General features: G+C 44.6%; 1 protein-coding gene and 1 long non-coding RNA gene across 2 annotated transcripts in view; one reads left to right on the top strand and one right to left on the bottom strand.

Moving 5' to 3' along the window:
* ldb3a (LIM domain binding 3a) overlaps positions 1-11,213 on the top strand; it is a 185,883-nt gene extending 174,670 nt beyond the window's left edge. Inside the window, 5 exon segments of the mRNA XM_070865843.1 lie at positions 999-1,350; positions 3,826-4,006; positions 7,845-7,965; positions 10,328-10,443; positions 10,959-11,213. Of these exon segments, the coding sequence (XP_070721944.1) occupies positions 999-1,350; positions 3,826-4,006; positions 7,845-7,965; positions 10,328-10,443; positions 10,959-11,048 (860 nt within the window). The 3' untranslated portion in view covers positions 11,049-11,213.
* The window catches only part of LOC139234931 (uncharacterized), a 91,256-nt gene that overhangs the window by 34,493 nt on the left and 33,015 nt on the right, over positions 1-23,748 (bottom strand). The window contains exon 7 of the long non-coding RNA XR_011588367.1: positions 18,926-19,033. This is a non-coding gene — a long non-coding RNA (uncharacterized lncRNA). The remainder of the gene's footprint in view (positions 1-18,925; positions 19,034-23,748) is intronic.

The following is a 23,748-nucleotide window of genomic DNA, read 5'->3' as shown; positions in this document are numbered from 1 at the left end:
GGCGAGGATCGCGTTTTTGCACCCCGAATAATTGTGCAATGCTTCCCTTTGCGATGCACCCCTGGCACAGACCCCAAGTGCCGAAAGTTTGGCCTTAAATCGGTAACGCAGGAAAAATGGTAATTTTCATTTATCGCTTACGTTTTCGCCCAGAAACGGAGATACCCGAAATTCCAGCCCGATGGCTTTGGTCTTCCCAGTGTTTCGCTGGAAGAGGGAAAAACTGGAAGCACTGGTTGGTGGGAAAGAGCAAGAAGCTGTGAGTGGCGGTTTGAGATGTCAAGGAAGGAGAGAGCCAGCATATGCTGAGGGGGGAGGGAAAGAGTGTCCGATTCAACTGAGGGGATGGAAGGCGGGGGAATAGTCCCAGCCTGAACTGGGAGGGGGAAAGAGTGCCCGATTCAACTGAGGAAGGGCAGATAGTCCCAGCCTGAACTTGGCGGAGAAGAGTGCCAGATTCTACTGGGCAGGGCAAAGAATCTCAGCAAGAATTGTGGAGAAGGGTGGGTGGGGGGCAGTGGTGTGAGCCTCATTCCTTAGCTCTGATACTATCTGTGACAACCTTTCTGTCTTCCTGTTTGTCTTCCCATCTTTTTTTCTGTCTGACAGAGCACTGTTTCCTCTAGCAAAAGAAACATGCTGGAAATACTCAGCAATTTGGTCAGCATCTGTGAAGGGAATAGGCAAGTTAGTGTTTTAGGTGTTCTGATGAAGGGACTATATCTGAAACGTTAACTCGTTCCCTCCACAGATGCTGACTGACCTACTTACAAACCATACTGTGTTTTTGTTTGATTTCCAGCATCGGCAGTCTTTTCCTTTTAATGCACAGGCTGAACAACATGGGATTGCCAGACGACCATGTGCACCCATTTAAACATTCAGTAACACTGAGAGCCTATAAAAGAATTTCAAGAATTCAGCTCCATGCCTGTTTCTTTGGGGCTACCATTTGGGATTTTATTATTTATTTGTTTCTTTTGATTCATTCTATTCAGAGCACATGCACAGTAGCACTGCCACGTTCAATGTTGCTAAGCCAGCTCCAGCCCCTCAACCAATGCAATCAGCTGCTCCGACATCAGGCAGCCGACCACCGTGGATAACTGATGACAGCTTCGCCCAGAAGTTCCAGGCTGGAAAAAGCACCACTACACTCACCAAACATATTCAACCGTTGCCACATTCTGCGCCACCAAAGCCGCTGCCCCAGACGCCTGCCCAAGTTCCTACACATGCTCCAATGCCAGGGCAGACCACTGGAGGAACGCGCAACCTTGTGCAAAGGGCTGAGAGATTCCCAGCAAGCAGTCGAACTCCTCTATGTGGACAGTGTAACAGTATCATCAGGTGAGGATGCGTTCACTTATTACTCCACTTTAGCCATGGCGCATATGCTAATTTAAGTGCCTTCTTTGCATGCAGTGTAACTTGGGTAATCAAAGAGAGGAGGGGAGTTCCCTCCTGTTGTCTCACTTCGGAATGCCTCTGCGGGCAATCAGTTCGAGGCCAAACTTCCTCAAGGTCATCTCTGTACTTTTCTCTTTTTTAGCTCAAACTCTTCTTCTAAGTCTTTCTCGGTCTGCCCTTCCATCTGTTTCCTCTCACTGTGTGCTGCCCACTGTATCTGTCCGGATATTACACATGCTCCTTTCCTAATTAACTGAATGTGTGCCTTTTACATCCTTTAAAAACTAGGGGAAACAGTAAGAATGTGCCTAGTTGAAGGATCAGGTCTGGGCAGGAGAAAGCAGGGCTTGATTTCGGAGAAATTGGCAGTTGGAGCAGGGAGCCAAGGGCAATAGAAACATAGAAACATAGAAAATAGGTGCAGGAGTAGGCCATTCGGTCCTTCGAGCCTGCACCGTCATTCAATAAGTTCATGGCTGAACATGCAACTTCAGTACCCCATTCCTGCCTTCTCGCGATACCCCTTGATCCCCTTTTTGAATATATTTAGTGAAATGGCCTCAACAACTTTCTGTGGTAGAGAATTCCACAGGTTTACCACTCTATGGGTGAAGGAAGTTTCTCCTCATCTCAGTCCTAAATGGCTTACCCCTTATCCTTAGACTGTGACCCCTGGTTCTGGACCTCCCCAACATTGGGAACATTCTTCCTGCATCTAACCTGACTAAACCCATCAGAATTTTAAACGTTTCTATGAGATCCCCTCTCATTCTTCTCTACTCCAGTGAATACAAGCCCAGTTGATCCAGTCTTTCTTGATATGTCAGTCCCGCCATCCCGGGAATCAGTTTGGTGAACCTTCGCTGCACTCCCTCAATAGCAAGAATGTCCTTCCTCAAGTTAGGAGACCAGAACTGTACACAATACTCCAGGTGTGGCCTCACCAAGGCCCTGTACAACTGTAGTAACACCTCCCTGCCCCTGTACTCAAATCCCCTCGCTATGAAGACTAACATGCCATTTGCCTTCTTAACCGCCTGCTGTACCTGCATGCCAAACTTCAGTGACTGATGTACCATGACACCCAGGTCTCGTTGCACTTCCCATTTTCCTAATCTGTCACCATTCAGATAATAGTCTGTCTCTCTGTTTTTACAACCATAGTGGATAACCTCACATTTATCCACATTATACTTCATCTGCCATGCATTTGCCCACTCACCTAACCTATCCAAGTCACTCCGCAGCCTCATAGCATCCTCCTCGCAGCTCACACTGCCACCCAACTTAGTGTCATCCGCAAATTTGGAGATACTACATTTAATCCCCTCATCTAAATCATTAATGTACAGTGTAAACAGCTGGGGCCCCAGCCCTTGCGGTACCCTACTAGTCACTGCCTGCCGTTCCGAAAAGTACCCATTTACTCCTACTCTTTGCTTCCTGTCTGCCAACCAGTTCTCAATCCACGTCAGCACACTACCCCCAATCCCATGTGCTTTAACTTTGCACATTAATCTCTTGTGTGGGACCTTGTCGAAAGCCTTGAGGCCAGTGCTGGGATATAGTGAATGGGGAGGTCCTGTGTTTGGCTTGCATTTATTCTGAATGAACAGCAGAACTGGAGAAATGTCCTTGTATCTTCAGGGTAAGAGTAATGGCACTCACAGTATGTCCAGGAATAGCAAAGAGTATTCCCAGGAACACACATGGAGGATTGTTCCTTGACATGCCCAGGAACGCACATGGGGGATTGATAAACTCGGATTGGGCACTTGCATGGGATTGGAGGAATAATGGACTATCTAGAAGAGCAAGATTTGATCTGAACGAGTAGCAATGATTCAGAAGGGGCAGTCATGTCTGACCAATTTTGAATTTCTTTGAGAAGGTTACAGATCTGGTGAATAAGGGTTATTTATGTACATAGATTTCAGGAAGGGATCTGACACTGTTCCACATAACAGATTGATTTCCCAAGGTGAGTGTGAATAGAATAGATAGCAAAGTATTGAGGGTGGGTTAAGTTATGGGGAAAGATTGTCTACCCTGAGACTGTACTCTCTGGCTGACTTGATAGAACTCTTTCGGATGTTCACAGGTATGGACAATTTGGATCTAGGAAAATGTTTCTGTCAGACTTAAAACTCATGATGTAAAAATAGGAAATTTCGGCAATATTTCTGGAGTAAGAGGGAAATTGAATTGTGGAACTGATTACCAACATGGGTTGTGAATAGATTTTAAAAAAGGACTGGATAAATTCCAGCTAGGTAATATGGGACTATTAGTTCCAGAATCTCAGTGGGGAAACTGATGGGTGATTTGGAAGGGTGTGCTAATTGGACCATTGGTCTTCTCCTGCCCAGAACATTGCTACATTACTATATATTATATTTTTCTTTCTGTCTTCAGAGGTCCTTTTCTTGTGGCCTTGGGCCGCTCCTGGCACCCAGAAGAGTTTAACTGCGCTTACTGCAAGACCTCACTGGTTGATACTGGATTTGTAGAAGAGCAGAACAATATTTACTGTGAACGGTGCTACGAGGAGTTCTTTGCTCCAAATTGTGCCAAGTGTAATGCAAAGATCATGGGGGTAAGTGAAGGCTTGAGAGCAAACAGTATTAAGAATACACAAATAGGTGGTAGCATCTAATCAGGAGAGGAATTCAACATTGAATTCAACAATTAGGAGAGTATGATAATATAGAACCACAAACATTGGAAGCAGTTCTGAAATACAACTTGGCTCTCTTGCTGCCAAATTTGCTTCATTTATTTACTGCAGGCACATTCGGGATCAACAGATAATTGTGTATGTGCAGAGGTTCCTGAATAGTATCAGGAGCAGGAAGCATGGCTGATTTACCCTTTCCTATTCCAGAGGCACTGAGACCAATTGTAATGACCCTACTACCACCCCAGCTAACTCAGGACAGAAAGGGAATTAAAACGTAGGAGCTCCCTGATCTGTAGAGCTCTGCTGCTCATTGGATAAAATCATTGAGGAGCCTTTTGAATTCCCTCTTAGTTTGCTCATTAAGGATTTTATGTGCACTTACAATATAATACTAGTAAGTTGGTAAAGAAATGGAGTAATAAGGAGTAAACCTTTATTTTATTCCAATTATTTCCAGTTGGAAAGCAATGACAGATTCTGGCTCACAGATGCCCTGGTACCTCAGCCACATCCTGACCTATAGCCTGGAAGCATCAAAGCCAAACACAGTCCTGTCCTTGCTTAATGTCCGCACATAGGGCCCAAGTTTCCACATGATAAAAAACGGGCGCCCCTCCGAGCTGGGCGCCCGTTTTTCGTGCCTAAAACGGCGGCGGAAAAAAAACGAGCGATTCTGGAGCGTTCTGCAGCTCCTTGTCTGCTTGGCGCGGCGCCCAGGGGGGCGGAGCCTACACTCGCGCCGATTTTGTAAGTGGGAGGTGGCGGGTACTATTTAAATTAGTTTTTTTTTCCTGCCGGCAACGCTGCACGTGCGCGTTGGAGCGTTCGCGCATGCTTAGTGTGAAAAAAACATTGGCACTCGGCCATTTTTGTAGTTCTTTGTAGCTGTTTAGTTTTTGAACATTTTTAAATAAAAGTACATTGCCATCAGCACAGAGGCTTCTTGTAGCAGTGAGAAGGGTGCAGGAAGCCTCAGAAAGTTGAGGCAGCCGTTTCCCGACGACCTCCCCCTTTTGCCGTCGGGAAATGGCTCCTCAATTTCTGAGGCTTCCTGCAGCCTTCTCTCTTTTCCGCCAGCCGTCTGGAACGGCACCATTCCCTCCCCCCCACCCCGCGTTCAGTCGGCTCCCTCCCTCCCTTCCCCCCCCCACCCCCGCGTTCGGTAGGCTCCCTCCCTCCCACGTTTGGTCGGCTCCCGCCTGCGTTCGGTCGGCTCCCTCCTCCCCCGCCCGCGTTCGGTCGGCTACCTCGTTTTGTGAGGCTTGCTGCACCATTCTTCCTGGCTGAAGCACTTTCACACAGGTAGGAAGATGGTTTATTTAATCTTTTCTTTGCTTATAAATGTTTATTCAGGTTGGATTTATTTGTATAATATTTGTATAAGTATAAATAAGGATTTATTGTAGAATTTAATGAGTTCCCTTCCCCCGCCCAACGCCCCCACCTCGTTCTGGACGCCTGATTTGTAACCTGCGCCTGATTTTTTAATGTGTAGAACAGGTTTTTTCAGTTCTACAAAAATCTTCACTTGCTCCGTTCTACTTTAGTTTGTAGTATATTTTCACTGTGGAAACTTTCAAATCAGGCGTCAGTGGCCGGACACGCCCCCTTTTGAAGAAAAAATTTTGTTCCAAAGTAGAACTGTTCTACCTGACTAGAACTGCAGAAAAAAAAATGTAGAGAATTGCAAATTCTAAGATAGTCCGTTCTCCACCAGTTGCTCCTAAAAATCAGGCGCAAATCATGTGGAAACTTGGGCCCAGACAGTCAGTAGGAATTAGTGAATAATGACCAAGAATGAGAATCGCAGCTCACTTCCCCCCAAAGGGCAACAACGCCAATTGTAGTACCCCATCATGACAGAAATCAGCTCATTCACAACACTACTGGACTTGAAGGTGGAATCTTCCCAGCCTGTATGGTACAGTGCAATATCATGTACCATGGAGATATAATCCCCTGTAGAGTTACTTCCATACCACCATAGAATGAATCTCTTGTGTCTCCTATACCATCCCTTATCGTTAGTTGTGGTGAAATTGGTCTTCAGCAAAAGAGCGAAACGAGCAGTAGTAAATTGAAGTCAATGGAAAAGAATATCGGGTGGGGTATAAAACGAGCTGTCAATTCACTGGACTACCTTGTACAGTTCTGGTCTCCATATTATAAAAAGAATGTAGAGGCATTGGAGAGGGTGCAAAAAAAGATTTACAAGGATGATACCAGAAATGCGAGGCTATACCCATCAGGAAAGGATGAACAGGCTGGGTCTCTTTTCTCTTGAAAAGAGGTGAGGGGTGATCTAATAGAGGTCTATAAAATTATGAAACATTTTGATAGAGTAGGTACAGAGAGAATGTTTCCACTTGTGGGGAAGATCAAAAATAGAGGCCATCAATATAAGATATTCTGCAAAATATCAAATAGGGAATTCAGTAGAAAATTCTTTACTCAGAGTGGTGAGAATGTGGAACTCACTACCACAGGGAGTGGTTGAAGCGAATAGTATCGATGCATTTAAGGGGAGACTAGACAAGCATATGAGAAAGATCGAAATAGAGGGTTATGCTGATAGATTTAGATGAGGAAGAATGGGAGTGGAGCATGAACACCGGCATGGACTGGTTAGGCTGAATGGCCTGTTTCTGTGCTGTATAATCCTATGTAACTATTGCCCGTTTTGCACTTTTGTCGAAGAGCAAATTCACCCCGATTATCTCCAGAGTTCCGTTCATTAATTATTCTATTAAAAACTTCATCCATGCCTTGGAAACTCCAGATTCAACTATTCCAATGGTCTCCTAGCCAGCCCCCATCCTGCACTCTGGTTGAAGTGGTTCTTGTAATGTATTTCCTTCATGGCTTCTTTGCTTAAGAATTCATTGCAACACATTGTTATTAAGAACTAGTTGGTTTATTAGCAAAGGTTTAACAATCACACTACACATTACCAGTTCATCCACCAGGCTCACAACCACCTGCCTCATCATGGGCCCCATGAACCCAACTGGCTGGGATTTTATTGAGTCTTGTGAACATCACGTGACTGGCTAAGCCACTCCCAACTCAACAGCTCTACAACTCTTCTTGGGGTAAACAAAATTAAACATTGAATCAAGTGCCCCCCGATCTGGGGGACACTCCAAACACTTTTCATGTGCCCTTTTTTGTTGTTTTTTTTGGGGGTTTTTTGGTGATTTTTGTGGGGTTTTTTGGCAGTAAAACCATAATTTACAAGTGCCCCCTATAAAAGGGGAGGGGGACACTAAAACCGGCAATTTTTTCTTAAAGGCTCCGCTCAAATCCTCAGCTATCCAAAAACCAGTAAGTATCGCGACTCGAACTGACGTCACACCAACTCAACACCAGATGCTGATGGCGCTGCACCATCGGCACTCCCTCAACAGCTCTACAAACCTGTGAGCATACTCACAGGTGCATACATTAGTCCTGTAATATAAATTCAGGCAATGTCAGTAGGTCCACCCCTTCTGTTAATCCAGGTAGAGTCGCTTGGTAAAGGTACCCTTTCCGTCAGTCCTGCCCTCAAGCAAATGCCATTTCTCGCTGTGCTAGATTTTTCTGTAAGAGTATCCATTATAAATCTATAAGGCATTACGCTTACCTGACCGGGAAATTGCTTGGAATGAATGAAAATTTTAATTTTCTTTGAGTGATACTCAGCCAAGTTTGCAATAACCTTGGAGAGCAGCATTCTTCAGTTTGATGATCAGTTGTCCATTCTCCATTGCAGGAAGTAATGCACGCCTTGCGACAGACCTGGCACACCACCTGCTTTGTCTGTGCTGCCTGTGGGAAATCTTTTGGCAACAGCCTTTTCCACATGGAAGATGGAGAGCCCTACTGTGAAAAAGGTACAGCTCCCTCCGAAGTCGAGTGATGAAATGATAATAGCACTTAATGCTAAAACACACATTTATTTTCTCAATTTTATTCCCTTTACCGCTCCCCACCATCGGCACTGACTCCTGCTGAGATTTGGTGCCATAGATACTAACTAACCCTCTGCCAACATCTTAGCCTACTACCCATTCTTCACTTTCATCTGGAAGTTAGAAGAGATATATCTATCGCCAGCTCAGAACAAATCTATGGCCCAATTGCAGATGGGTCGCCCCCTTTGCCTGCCCCAGTAAGGCCTTACCACCCCGTGGGCCTTACAAAAAGAGGCAATTTCGGCCCCCTGATCTCACGGTTAAAAGAAAAGGCACGTGTCTGGTTATTTAAGCACTATTGTTCAGGAAAGTTCAAACAGGGCTGTTAGAGTGTTTAATAACTGAAATAGACATAGCCTGACTCATACTTTGGTAGCCTAGGGCTAGTGAGCAATTGTGAATATTCACACCTGTTTTTGGGTGCAGTGTCTGTGGATGTGTCTATTATTAGGCAATAGATTACTGTCAGTGAGTCATATACGTTGAGCAAGCAGTGAGTGTACGTCAGCTAACTTACTAATATCGCTTTCAGAGAAGAATTATTTTCTGTGCATGCTATTTGTAGCGAAGTCACAAATATGTTTTAAAAGGGTATGTTTATGATTTCGCTGCAAACAACATATGGAGGAAATATTCCCTCTTAAGAGATCCTTTTGTCAAAACTGTTTCCTCACCTTCTTGGGACAAGCACACTAAAGGCAACAGTGGCAGCATAATGAGAATGAAGGAGTGAGCATGCTGATTCAGGCTGCATAATCTGCAACCCTTTCTAAGAATACAAGAAAGCTTGAAACAGGAAAAGGCTATTGATCCCAACAAACATACTCCTTCCAGGCATGAACGACTACCTCAATCGTGACCTCCCCTCTCCCTCTGCACAAAATATCTCTGCTGCCTTTCGAGAACCGCAAGTCTCATGTGCTAGTGTCCGTTTGTCCAACTTCCAGTGTGCTGTGCAGCCACACCACCCGGTAAAACATCCCGTTTAAATTCAATACCACCTCTCCGCCAAATAGATCCTTTGGTTCACCAAAATTAAATGGTGAACCATCCAAGCATTTGGCTACGTTGTAGCAAATCAGCCATGATCTTATTGAATGGTGGAGCAAACTCAAGGGGCCAGATGGCCTACTCCTGCTCCTATTTCTTATGTATGGGAAGACAAAGGTACAAAGGCAGGATAAAGAATGTGTTAAAGATGGGCTTAAATATTTTTATATAAAAAACAAACAGCATCAGGAATAAGTTTTTGAAATCAGACATATATGTAGTAATGTGGATACTGATAATTTTGGCATGTAGAAACATGGCTAAAGCGTTGCTGATTGTAACTTTCCAATTCCAGAATGTTATCTCCTTATGTTCCCTCTAAATCGCATACTTCTGTGAAGCACCTTGGGATGTTTCACTACGTTAAAGGCGCTATATAAATACAAGTTGTTGTTGTTGAGGACATTCCTCCATTGCCAGATTAATTGACTGAGGCATACTTTTAGTATTTAGTTTTCTTTTATTTATTTAAATTTTTGATTTGCCTCATGTTTCATTGGGCTAGAAATTCGGTAGGTTAGCCTCTCCCGTTAGTGCCGGGGGAGGGGCACTAACAGGGCGCTATGGGGTTAGCGACCGGCCGCCTGGGCCTCTAGTGCCTCGCAGATTGTGATGTCATGAAGTGAGCAGCACCTCGTTATCGCCGACAACGCCAGCAAGAGGAGGCGTGTGTACTCGGCTGGCCGCTTGGGGAGTGGTAATTAAAGGGAATGGTTTTCAGCTGGCACAACCTTTAATATTTGCACCAGTCTGTTGCTGGCGCAACGTTTTCCCTGTTTCACTGGTGCAAGATGTCCCAGCCCTCCACTTTGAGAGAGTGTTTGGGGCTGTAATGGCAGTCGCACAGATTGCGTTGCAAAACAGAACTGCTGACAACGAGCTTGTGCAGCACCATCGGCCCTTCCTTTAAGCGAGGGAAGCAGCTTCTCATGGCGTGATCAATGCATTCAAAATTGTTTAGCATTCTGCCGCTACCGACCCTCTTCGGGCTCTTGGACTTTAGCGCCCTAAGAGAAGTGGTTAGCGCCTGATTTAGCCCTCCACTTCCCTCATGGAGCTAAAACTGAAAATCGATGGAGAAGAGAATGATTAGCGCCTGGCACTACTTTTTCAACATTTCAAAATTTAGTGTTCTAACTGAGGCGATAGCCAATTTCTAGCCCATTTTCTTTCTCTTCTGTTTCTTCTTGCTGATAAATACTGAAGTGAGAGGTTCTTGTCTTTTTTACAGATTACATTGCTCTCTTCAGCACTAAGTGCCATGGCTGTGACTTCCCTGTGGAGGCTGGAGACAAGTTCATTGAAGCACTGGGATATACCTGGCATGACACCTGTTTCGTGTGTGCTGTACGTATGAAGTAACAGGTTCTTTGAGCAGACCGCTAGCCTTTTTGAGATAAAATTAGCAGTTTTATAGAACAAATAAACGATATGATGCTATTTGCTAACATTCCCAGTGCATAGTAATGTAAAATCACACAAGACAACAAGATGTCAAAATGCACCAGGGCCATGTGTGGGAGAAGCTGAGTGGATAGAAGTGCATTCCTATGAGTATAGAAGGAAAACTGAAAGAAAGGCCAACCTTAACTGCTTTTGCATACTTCCTGACGTTAATTAAAGAATACTACTGGCACATGCCTGTAATCAGGCTGCCTATTCTTCCTCTCGGATGGGAAAACCTAAAGGAAAGAAAACAAAACTGGTGCTGTCCTGGCTCTAGCCATGATTTTGGTTGTTTAACCACCTCAGTAACAAGACCAAGGTATTCAGATAAAACACTTTGTAACTTGGCCTGTGATGGTTACAGTTTGAATCCAGTGGCTGGCCTTTAACATTGTTGGAATTTGTCTTTTCTTCAGGTGTGTCATGTGAACCTGGAGGGTCAGCCATTTTATTCCAAAAAAGACAAGCCTCTCTGCAAGAAGCATGCTCATGCCATTAATGTTTGAACCTCGGGGACCATCAGAAGAAAAGAATATGGAGGAAACATGTTTATAAGGAGCACATGGAGAGGAGCTGCCTCTTCCAACAAACAGAACCCACAGCTGCCTTTTAAGTCTTTTCATTCTTGTACTTTTTTTTGTTTGATTAAGTTTAAAATAATTTAACTAAGATTGTGAGTGATTATAAATGTTTATTTGCTGGGTGGGGTGCAGGGCATTGTGGGAATGCACTTTTTCCACAGCCAAAACAGTAGCATCTCGCAATGTTTTATCAGGCATACTCAATACTAACAAAACACATTGCACAGAACCGGAAAGTTTACAGAGTTAAGCTTGATGAATGCTATTCCTCTGATCCTGATTTGATAGCAAATGCTTCTCAAAACCAGCAGGTTTCCAATTGAACTAGATAGTATCTGCACCTGCATTAAGCAGCCATCCTTTAGACTACGTCTGTAATTACTGTGTTAAGTGGCCTAGTCCTGTCTTTTTTTGTAAAGGCTCTGTCTGGTTAGTGGATTTAAGTTGTAGTGTAGTCACACTGATACTCTGGTTTCACCATGTACCATTTGAGTTTGTACGTGGATTTGGTAAACAACCAAAGCCAACTACTAACAATGTAATAGTTCCACTTTCTTGTGTAGAGTGTTTAAGATATCTGCTTAAGGAGCAAAAAACCTGAGTTTAGGCATGTGTGATCATTGCTGTCCCCATTTTTATGTGTTTATGGAAGCGAAGGGGCAGAATTTACCAGCCTGCAGTGTGGAGCCGACCGCACACTCTTCTGTCAGTACTACAACCTGTGAGTCTGCATTTATGTTTGAACAATTACTTTGATCCTTAAAATAAGCTTGGGTAGGCAAGAGCCATGTCACAAATCAACTGGTATGCTACCTAAAGCGTATGGGGGTAGCGTTTCTGCTCAGTTGCGCTGATATATTTCGTCGTAATTCGCCCAAAATCATCAAAAGCAATGCAAAAGATTACGGGATTTTAAATGCAAATGGCGTTCAGTGCAAATCGGGTTTCCGCGACCTTTTGCGCTAGTTTAAAAAAGCATCGTGCTAGCTGATGGCCGCACCAGCAGAACTGGTCACGCCGCCAGGATGAATGAATCACCATTGGGAGTTTCCGCTACTTGCACCTGTTTGCATGCCTTTGAGGAGGTGCCAAAAACTAAGCTGGTTCTTTTGGGTGCGAGAAAACTAATAGGGACATTTTCAAAGTTACTGTGCCCTAATATAACTAGAAAATGGTTCTGTATATATTTTTTTATAATTTTCAGTCAATTAAAATCCAGTTACTCACAGGTGGTGGATTGACACAGTGAGTGAAAATGCTTATTTTTTGTGATTAAACCCATTTTCAGCTGTATTAATCCAACTGCACCAAGTTACCACTCATATATATCAAGGAATATTTTTAAAGCAAATTTTTTTCTTTTGAACTATGTTCCAAAAAGCTGCCCGATTGCACTGGTTCATGGCTCATTTTATGTTCGGTGACATGCAAATGAGTTTGAGGAAACTTAAGAAAAAAACATTTCTCAAAACGGGCGGAATTTTGGGCGGGATTTGCGGCCGGATAGCCGATTGTGCCCAAAGCTCCGCCGCTCTGCCTTTAAGAGTTAGGAATTTATTTGGCCAAAGTCAAAGATGTTCAAACATAGCGATTTTGATCAGAATAGCCTGGACAGGTCACACTTTAATTGTCTCAGTTTATGGTTCCTGTAACACTTCTCGTTTTAACCTCTCTTTGTTTGGGATATTCTTTGTTTGGATCTGCCTACGATTTCAGTGGGTTGGGGTCAGCTACAGTTAAAGCAAAATTAAAATCCCAATCACAGGTGGTTTGCTCACCCTCAGAGTGATAAGTAATCATATTTATTATTTTGAGAAACTAAGGTAATTAGATATTTTTAGCATTTGATATATTTTATTTCCTGAGTAACAGTGATGTCTAGCAGTGAGCTATTTCCCTTTTACATCCTGAATTGCAGCCAGTAATACACCATCATAATCCTATACATTTATATTTAAATATAAACTAGTTAACCTTCTGTGGTGTCGCTCATAGGCAAAAATTAAAATAGTATCTTTCGTCCCGATCATGACAGAGGAGTGTTGCATAAGCGGGGTGGCGGAGTTTTGGACGGGAAGCCCAGGAGTCCAGGTTTCCCCGCATGCATCTTTGTTCTTTACGAGGTTCTCCGCCTGGAAGTCAGCCTGATCGACAGGCTTGGCTTCCAGTCGGGTGGGAAGCACTCCGGAGCAGGATGCATGATCAGGAGGGTCTGATAGGGGCATCCGATCTAAGGAAAGAAGATAAGCTTGGGGGGTCAAAGGGGGAAGTACTCCTGCTCCTCATGGTCCACATGCAGTGCTGTAAAGGCACTTAACTTCTCCCCGAAGCTGTCCTCGCCTCTCGAGCTGCCGGGTTTCCCGAGGCCTGGGAAATCCAGCTGGCCAGGTTAAATATAAGGCTGCCATCTCACTCCTTCCCTCACAATAGGTTCTCCCTGCCTCTCACTCCTAATGTAGCCTCTCGCCCTCTCTCTTACCCAACACCACACACATGTTCTTGTTCCTCTTTCCACCCCATCCAGAGCAAGTTCTCCCTTTCGCCAGCAGTAGGGTTTGTCTCTGCCCCCCCTTCTCTGTAACCCATCCATATTTCATTTGCTTGCAGAGACATTAGAATTGTTTTTGCTTCTTCCCAACAATGAAGATGGTAAGATTTCAGTTAAACAGATATTATAAAATTAGCCTGGACACCTTCTAATGTGAAACATCGTTTCTATTTATTAAGCAAGGAGTTTAAAAAGACTGCAGCAGAGGAAAATTCTTTAGCTTTAACTCACAGCTCTATTAGTTCAGCAAAGAGCAAGGAGAGATTATGGAGAAATCCTTGGGCCAGAAGAAATTAACAAAAACTGGGAAGCAGGCTGCAGCTGGGAGATAACCCACCACAAGTGTGTACCAAAGGCAGGCGTTGTTATTGAAACCTTGGAGATAACGGTCTTGCTCTCAAGCCTTGCAAGGATGCACAGAAAGAAAGGATAGTTTTTAATATAAACTAGTAGATCTCCATGGCACTGCTAAGCCAGGTAATGTTGGTGCTTTTCTCTCTCTCTCTTTATCTATTCTTTGTCTTTATCTCTTGCTCCATCTGCTGTGATTGTCTCTGTGATCTTCTATTCCATCTGTAATCTTTCCTTATTTTAAATAGGAGGTGGTGGGACGTGGATGGGGAGAGATAAAGCGCTTAACTGCTTCGAATGTATTTATAATTTGGTGATTCCTTCCCCACGACCCACAATCACTGTTGTATTGGGGGTGAGATTGGTCTTAGGCATCAGAGCAAAACAAGCGATAGCGAATTGGCAGCCCATTTTCCACTCCACTGGACATTCATGTCCATCGACTTCAATGGAAATTGTTACCAAGCAGAGTGTAAAACGGATTGCTGATTCACTGTTACCTGTTTTGCGCTATGACCCAAGACCGATTTCACCCCCACTGTGTCTCTGTTGGTTTCAACCCTGCCTGCACATGCCCCAGTTTGCACTCACTGCTTTGCCTCGTCTCCCCTACAATTTGGCACCAAGATCAGCTGCATGGAATGGTGTCCTTAATTCTAGCTTATTACCCCTTGCGTCCTCCCTGTTCTCTTGTTTCTGAGCATTGATTCTTACTGTGATCAGTATAATCTCCCTCCTATGCTCTTTCCCATCTCGATCCTTTGCTTGGCAGCATGATGACCACACCTTACAGACCCCCATGATCATCCTCTCCTCATTACTGTGCCTTTCACCTCGTCTCTCCCTGAAGGTGTACCATATCAAGTGAGTACATTTCTTTTGTATCATCTTTGCACAACCTTCTTGCCCCCCGTGAATCTTTGCTCCCAGTCTCTGTTGCTGCTTCCCTTTTTTTTTAATCTGTCACTTCTCCCAATGGCCCTTCCACATCTCCGCCTGTCACCACTGCACTCTTCCCATTTCCTCTTTGTCTCTCCCCTTGCATTCTCTCAATCTTTGTCCCATTCTCCCTCCCAGAAACGAAAAATCCGTGTCTCCTTACTGAGCAGGGGAACAGGGTTTTAATTCTTTGAGGGCACTTCAGTATTTCTACAGAATATTAAGGCAAGGTGCAGGTGAGTGGCCCAAGGTCTGCACTGAAAACAGCAATGGAGTGGATGCAGGCGAATTACCCAAGGCAGGTGGGTTGGGGTGCCGCCATGTGGGATAAACGGGGACAGGAGGATAACCCTGAGGGATTAGAAGCTGGGACAGGAGCTAGAGGAGGAAGATGGCTGGAACATGATGCCCGAGATGGAAGCAGCAGGGACCAGAAGTTGAAACATAGAACAGGTGCTGTGGCACATGAATTTCGAGATCGTGCTAGGCAGCTATGGAGGAGAAATGGGAATGGAAAGGGATGCAGGCATGTTGTCAGTAAGAGCAGGATGGAGAGGGCAGACAAGTAGGGAGCTTCGGGAACCACCGGCCTGGGGTGAGCAGCGCTGTGGGAGTTAGGAAGCAATGGGGGTAATTTTTACCTTAAAATGTGAGTGTGTTTGGGAGTGGGCGGGTGGTTAAAAGGGATGAAACTGACAGTGGGTTGGGAAGCTGGCACGAACTCTTTTCATTGCAGAGCTTTCGGCTCCATGCGAGAACCCCCCCATGGGAGAGGCAGATTAGCAATTGAAAATTGTTAACAGGCAATTAGGAGCTGCTTTAACTGCAGACTTGAGCTTTAAGTCTGAGTGCACATGTTTGACGGACTCCCTGGAACTCGCCAGTTAAATCAAGGCGAGATGACGGCACGAATTGAGGGGCAGACCAAATGACAAGCAAAGAATCCTATAAGTACTCAGACCTCACACCTGCTTTTTTGCCTCAGTGAAAGGCTTTTGGAGATTGTGCTTTCACTACTTTGAACATCATTTCTCATACCTTGGATTTTTCCGAGTTTGATCTACGCTTTCCATCTGTCAAGCATCAGTTCAGCATGGGTGTCACTTATGCAGATTTACCTTGGACCTCAGAAGAGGAACAGCACCAGCAGCCCGAGAAACATCAACAGCAGCAACAGCCTTCTCCTCAACGACCTGCCGCTCCACAGGAGAAGGGATAAGCACAGGGTTGAAGCTCGCATCCTCCCAGCGCTCTTCAGACCTCAAAGCAGAGTTAGCAGCTGGAGACAAGTGGTACTCCCTGAAGATGTGGCTGATGGCACCCGTTAGGAGCTCAAGCAATGAGACCTAAGAGAGATTCGATTAAAGCCACAGGACCACAATACCTGTCATCGAGCAAGCAATCGGAATGCTGAAGATGCGCTTTAGGTGCCTGGACAGATAGGGATGGGTGCACCTGCAAGGCAAATACATATGAGGAGGAGTTTTGGGAAGAGAAGTTCCTTGCGGGCCCTTAACAGAATTCAGCATCAGCTGTAGGAAGGCATCATTTAAGTGAGGTGCAGCCTTTCCATGTTGAGACTCTATTAATGCAGTTTCTTCCTCTGTTCCTCCACCTGGACAATCCTTCAACTTTCACCTTCGCAGGGTTCCTTTAAATATTTCAGCTGATAGACCCACCCATGTTGTCTTCACGTCCGCTTGCGTTAATTGGTCAGAAAACTCGGAAGTCAGATGCTAATACAGTGACTTAATTAAAAAGCTACTGACAAACGTGCTGTTGAAACTTCCAGGTTCCCCATGCGTGTCAGGGCTCCCCTGCTGCCAATGCGTCGGACAGTGAAAATTCTGGCTAAGGGGTCAGAAAATAAAGCAACTTGTGCTGTGGTACATAATGCCACAGCGCCACCTAGCCTCAAGAGTAACAAAATTGTGACACTAGAAGTTACATGTGACAAACAGGAAGTATGTGCTATATTTTATAACATAGATATAACTCAGCAGAGTAGGCTGTCACTCAGGAGAATATCAGGCAACATCATGGTTCGAGTGATGGGTTTTCTGACAAACTGCTAACTCGGTTGGCTGAATGATCACCCACTGTCAGAGCTGCTGAGGGAAAGGCCAATTTGAACACATTTTTCTGCCCTGGACTGTAAATTCAGATGTTGGTGATTGTCTATAATTTATTTCACTACCACCGTTAACCCTGTGTACTGTGTACTAGTGCTTTCCAGGAAAACATGCACTCCTGCAAGCTTAGCTAGCTCTCTGTAGCCGCGTGGTGAGCCTCAACTTACTGTGGACTTACAAGCCAGTGAAAGCTGATTGATAAGTTGCACCAGTGTAAAAGTTGTATTTAGGATTTTTTTGCTTGGCATCAGATTTTCACAGTGCCTAACTTGCACCAAATGGCAAGACCAATCTTAATATGTGACTTATGCACAAAATTTTGGGAGGCAGTATTTCTTTTTTTTCTAGCTTGCACAATATAATTGTGATATTTGTAGCTTGCTGAGTGATTCTTCACAGCAAGAGCATAATTTCCAAACCTAGTTTTAACGTAAGCTGATTAACACTTGCAATAATTAAATACATTTACGCAAAGGAACTTGTTTGTGCTGAATTGGCATTTTAAGATCGATCTTGCTGATCCCGACTGTGGAATGCTACCAGAACTTATTGTTGTGCTGAATTCAACGTACATGTTTTGCATAAAAAAGGTGTGGTTATTGATAAGCTAATTATTATATTATTCCCTTCAAGGCCTCAGCCCTCCTTATATCTGTAACCTCCACCAGTCCACCAGTCTCATAACACTGCCTCCCCCCACCCAACCCCCGGCCTCCCGAGCTTTCAATTCTTCCAACTCTGGCCTCTTGAACAACCCTTTGCCCACCATTGGTGGTCATACCTTCAATCACCTAGGGCTCACGCTCTGGAATTCCCTCCCTAAACCTCTCTACCTCCTCATCTCCGTCTCCTTTTTTAAGACCTCCCTTAAAACCCACATTTTTGACACCCACATTTTTGACCAAACTTTTGGTCACTCCTCTTTACTGTCTCCTGCATTGACGGTGTTCATTTTTTGATTCCACCTCTGTGCAGGGCTTTGGCACGTTTTTCCTATGTTAAAAGTGAGCTATAAATGCAAGTTGTTGTATTAATGTGCAACTTTGTAATTCAAGCAGTTAGGAAGAAGCTTTTATATAGGACCTTATCATATCCGCAGAACATCGCAAAACTCTAACAACCAATGCTTTACTTTTGTAGTGCAGCCACTGTTATGTAGAGGAAAACACCCTGCTCTTCCTTGAATAGTGGCTTAGGATCCTTTTAAAATGTAGTGAGCTAAAATTTAAACATTTAACGGTATTCTTTACTGCTTGCTGACATTCACTGTTGAAACAGGTTCTTGAGAGTTGCATTTTTGAAATTGAAATAGTTCTAGTTCCATAAAACAGCAATACAAATGAAAAATAGGATGTTTCAAACTCAAAAATATTTTATATTTCAGTGTCGTGGTGATTGTAGCCTGAGCCCAGGGAGTCAGGTAACCTTTGTTTCTTTTAGGAGCATGGCAAATCTTTCTGAGGCTGTCTCAAAGTCTCAATGACCAGGAATGGGAGCACTGATGTCCTTAATTAAGGTCTCCTGTCTCTTGGCCACAAATGGCATTCAAAACAAGTTTCAGCAATTTCATGGATAGACAGCAGAATGGCGCATACAGGAATCGATCAGTATTGCTTCTATATTGAGTGAAACTTGTTTGGCAAGAGTTGAGATAATGTCATTTGCTCTGATTTTGGAATTGCAGTTGCTATTGCATGGACTTTGTGGTTTCTGACAGATAAGAGAGTGACTTGTACTTAAACTGGCTGCAATAACTTAAATACCTTTACAATAGGTGCAAAGCTGAAGCAGAGATCTAAATAAATTAGCATTATCATATCTATAGTGGGTACCTGTATTACAATGTCGCCTATTGTAATCGAAGCTATCTTCCATTACTTCCACTCATTTTTCCCCATCAAATGTTTTTCTAAACACTGAGTTTTACCGTATATCTGTGACTGAAAAAGAGAGGTTAACATGATGCTGATGTTGAACTGGATTTGTACTAATCTCAGCAGACAGGTAGAGAGACTGCATTAACTAGAAAATTTAACGAATCCTCTTTTACTTTGTTATAACAATCCTGTATATACTAGAAATGTGAAGAATGGGCCAATAAGTGTGTTTCTGTTATTCGTGTGATAGGTCCATCTCTCATGAGTGGCATGTGCATAGCTACATTTTTGTCTTGAAACATCGCCTGGCAGAGCACACAGGAAATTTGGGCAGAGGAAATCCAGGCGGGTTTTGTTCCCGGTGTGCGATCCTCCCTACCCAATTTTTCTCTGTGTTCTGCCCAGGCTTAACGCCGAATTGGTAAAGACATAAATCTACGCAACACTGTCCAGTTTCAAAGTTATATTTCACAAATTGAGGAGTGTTCATAATCTACACATTACGATATGTAATTCGTTAAGACTGGAACCTTGAATCCTGCATGCAGTATTAAATATTAAGTGTTATTGATTGTATGTATCTCTTTTTACATATTTCGACGTGTGACTGAAATATCCTTGTTAGAGGCTGAGAATCCACTAACAGTAACCCAGTTTATGGCACCAGTGACTCTTGCTTTTGAATTTGAAGCTTCCAATATTTTACCCAGCTTTCCAAAAACAGTAGGAAGGAAAATACATTGTTGTTTGGTTAAACACCTGGGGGAGGGTAGGGGGAAATTACCCTCCGTGGAGCGGATAATTATTCGAATTCGGAGGGAAGAGGCGGGAAATTTGGATATTTAACTTTGTCACCACCTCTCAGCAGTTTGGGGCGTTGTTTGAGGCGGTGTAGGGGTGGGTTTGCGTCAGTAGCGGGGCGGTGTCAACGCAGCGGTGATGACATCACCACGACGTGGACGTACCATGTCGCGCTGACACGTAGCAACATCCCTCCCCTTCACTTAAAGGGGAAGGACGCCGTGAGGCCTAGTGAGGCCTGGCCGAACCAGCAGCCGCCATTCTCGGGTGGACTGTGGAGTCGGCCAACAATTAAAACAAAATGGCGGCCGCAGCGATGCACCCTCCCCTTTAAGGGAGGGGCCGCACCGCCCAGCTACTGGCAGCTTCCCACCTCGCGAAGCTGTCCGTGGCACTGACCAGCGGTAGCCACACTCCCGTGGACCAATTTTCCCTGCAGAGCGGAAAAGGGGTCAGCACGTGGCCGACAAAGGGTTGGCGCGCCAGGCGGGACGGAAACAAAGGGTTTCCACCGCCCCCGGCCCAGAAGCAATTGCCGACTAATTACACCATCCGTCTGCCCCCGGTCGTAAAGGCCTAACCGCCCTCGGGCATTAAAAGAAGGGGCAATTTTAGCCCTCTGATGTTACTAAGTATTGTTTTTAAGCAGTAATATCTGAACTGATATAATATTGTTGTCCAGTTTGTGAAAGAAGTTCCTTCTGTTGTAGTTGCACGAAGAGTAAATTTCCTGATAGGGCAAGTTGGAAAATCCGTTGTAGCCTAATCTCTGATCGACACTCCCTTTGAGCATGGCTGGGTGCGCCAGATTGGGGAATTTACCCAATACAAGCAACATGTTGAGTGATTTCACTGCATGGTGTGGTCACATCAGCCTTCAGTTGTTCTGTTTCTTTATTTCAAAATCTGTGTACTGTGTAGTTTTAGAACATCACCTAGGGCCCAAGTTTCCACATGATTTGCGCCTGATTTGTAGGAGCAACTGGTGGAGAACGGACTATCTTAGAAATCGCAATTCTCCACATTTTTTTTTCTGCAGTTCTAGTCAGGTAGAACAGTTCTACTTTGGAACAGAATTTTTTCTTCAAAAGGGGGCGTGTCCAGCCACTGACGCCTGATTTCAAAGTTTCCACAGTGAAAACGTACTCCAAACTAACTTAGAATGGAGCAAGTGAAGATTTTTGTAGAACTGAAAAAAACCTGTTCTACACATTAAAAAATCAGGCGCAGGTTACAAATTAGGCGTCCAGAACGAGGTGGGGGGGGGGGGGAAGGGAAGTCATTAAATTCTACAATAAATCCTTATTTATACTTATACAAATATTATACAAATAAATCCAACCCGAATAAACATTTATAAGCAAAGAAAAGATTAAATAAACCATCTTCCTACCTTTGTGAAAGTGCTTCAGCCAGCATCACAAGTTCGTTCGTTCGTTCCCGACGGCAGGGGGGGAGGAGGAAGCCGTTCCAGACGGCGGAAGGGAGGGAGTGCGGGCCTGCCCGCCCGAACGCAGTGGGGGGGTGGGGGGGGGAAGGAAGACGTTCCAGATGGCGGGGGGGAGGGAGGGAGGGAGGGAGTGTGGGCCCGACCGACCGACTGCCCGAACGCAGCGGGCGGGGGGGGGGGGCGGGGGGAGGAAGACGTTCCAGACGGCGGGAGGGAGGGAGTGTGGGCCCGCCCGAACGCAGCAGGGGGGGGGAGGAAGACGTTCCAGACGGCGCGATGGAGGGAGTGCGGGCCCGATCGACCGAACGCAGCGGGGGGGGGGGAGGAGGAAGCCGTTCCAGACGGCGGGCGGGAAGGAGACAGTGAGAAGGCTGCAGGAAGCCTCAGTGCTGGTGGCAATGTGCTTTTATTAAAAAATGTTCAAAAATTAAACAGCTACAAAGAACTACAAAAATGGCCGAGTGCCAATGTCTCTTTCACACTGCGTGTGCGCGAACGCTCCAACGCGCACGCGCAGGGTTGCCGGCAGGAAAAAAACTAATTTAAATATACTCGGCCCCTCCCACTTACAAAATCGGCACGAGTGTAGGCTCCGCCCCCCCTGGGCGCCGCGCCAATCAGACAAGGAGCTGCAGGGCTCTCCAGAATCGCGACTTTTTTTTCCGGCGCCGTTTTAGGCGCGAAAAACGGGCGCCCAGCTTGGAGGGGCGCCCGTTTTTTATCGTGTGGAAACTTGGGCCCCTAAAGTGACCTTGTCTTGTAATATTATAGTTGTCTTTTTCTGTTTCGAGCACTATTTTTACAAGTGAAAAATTATGAAAGAAATGGATTTGCATTTCTATAGCGCCTTTCACAACTTCAGGACATCCCAAAGCTCAAGAGCCAATTAAGTTCTTTTAAGGTGTACTCACTGTTGTAATGAAGGCAAAAGTGGTAGCCAATTTGTGCAAAGCAAGATCCCAGAGATCAATGAGATAAATGACCATGTTTTAGTGATGTTGACTAAGGGATAAATATTTGCCAAGACAAATCCCCTGTTCGTCTTTGATCAGCGCCATTGGATCTTTTACATCCACCTGCGAGGGCAGGCAGGGCCTCAGTTTAACGTCTCATTCGGAAAATGTCACCTCCAACAATGCAGCATTTACTGGAGTCTCAGCTCAGATTATGTGCACAAGTCTCTGGAGTGGGGCTCAAACTAATGATCTCAGAGGTGAGAGTGCTACCACTGGGCCATGGCTGATAATGATGAGATGAAATTCTGATCCATTGACAAAATAGATTTTTCTGAGGAATGTAAAGATGATTGTTGATGATGGATACAAATCATGTGGGCACTACCTGCCATGTGCAAACTGATAACCAAGTGACACAGTGTGGAGATGACTTAAACTGCATGAAGCCCTTCAGGCAAGACTATGTTTAGTTGTTTTTAATAGTGAGCGGTAGCATGTGTTTGCAACAAGAAAAAAAGTGTTTGTATGATGGAAACATTGGTGTTAAGTAAGATTTACAGACAAGTCTTATGCTTGAAAGGTTTACTTTTGACTGTTTTTCCTTCAATGTTTTACCTGATAGGAATGACACCCTTAGGAAAGATGTAGCTATCTGTGAGCAAAGTTATTGGGGCACACTGTCTGCTCAGCTAGGTCTTTGAAATTGCACAGCACCTTAAAGATAAAGCTAACTAACAGTTAACATAGAAACATAGAAAGTAGGTGCAGGAGTAGGCCATTCGCCCCTTCGAGTCTGCACCACCATTCAATATGATCATGGCTAATCATGCAACTTCAGTACCCCATTCCTGCTTTCTCTCCATACCCCTTGATTCCTTTTGCCTTAAGGGCCACATCTAACTCCCTCTTGAATATATCTAACGAACTGGCCTCAACAACTTTCTGTGGTAGAGAATTCCACAGGTTCACAATTCTCTGAGTGAAGAAGTTTTTCCTCATCTTGGTCCTAAATGGCTTACCCCTTATTCTTAGACTGTGACCCCTGGTTCTGGACTTCCCCAACATCGGGAACATTCTTCCTGCATCTAACCTGTCCAGTCCCGTCAGAATGTTATGTTTCTATAAGATCCCCTCTTAGTTACGGGATAACTAAGTTTGTGTAGCAACCTTGCAGAAATCTGGTGCTGCTCAGTAAGTAAATTTGTAGCTATCTTGCAGAAGTTGACACTAACTGATATATTTCGACATAATGCTCGCTGACTTTGCACTAAGAAAACACCTGCAATTTTCCAGGGTTGGCTCTAATGACTTATTTATAACAAGCTCCCAGCACCAGGAGCCTGCCAAAAAGGGAATGGAATATTGCATGTGTCAGCAGCCCTTAAAGGCTAACATTTAAAGGGATGTGGCCACTTAATAGTTGCAATCCTTACAAAGGCTGTAAGCATATTTCAGTTTTTTTTAAAGCTGTAGGAGCAAAAATGTAGTTTGCAAAATAAATGGGGAGACATGAAGTGAAATCTGTGGACAAATGATAAAACTTGTTTGGTGGGTTGGTAAAGTAGGGATGC

This window comes from Pristiophorus japonicus, chromosome 22, assembly GCF_044704955.1.
Source record: "Pristiophorus japonicus isolate sPriJap1 chromosome 22, sPriJap1.hap1, whole genome shotgun sequence".
Taxonomy (NCBI): domain Eukaryota; kingdom Metazoa; phylum Chordata; class Chondrichthyes; family Pristiophoridae; genus Pristiophorus; species Pristiophorus japonicus.
The sequence above is the reverse complement of the archived record's forward strand: the minus strand, read 5'-3'. Positions and strand labels throughout refer to the sequence as shown.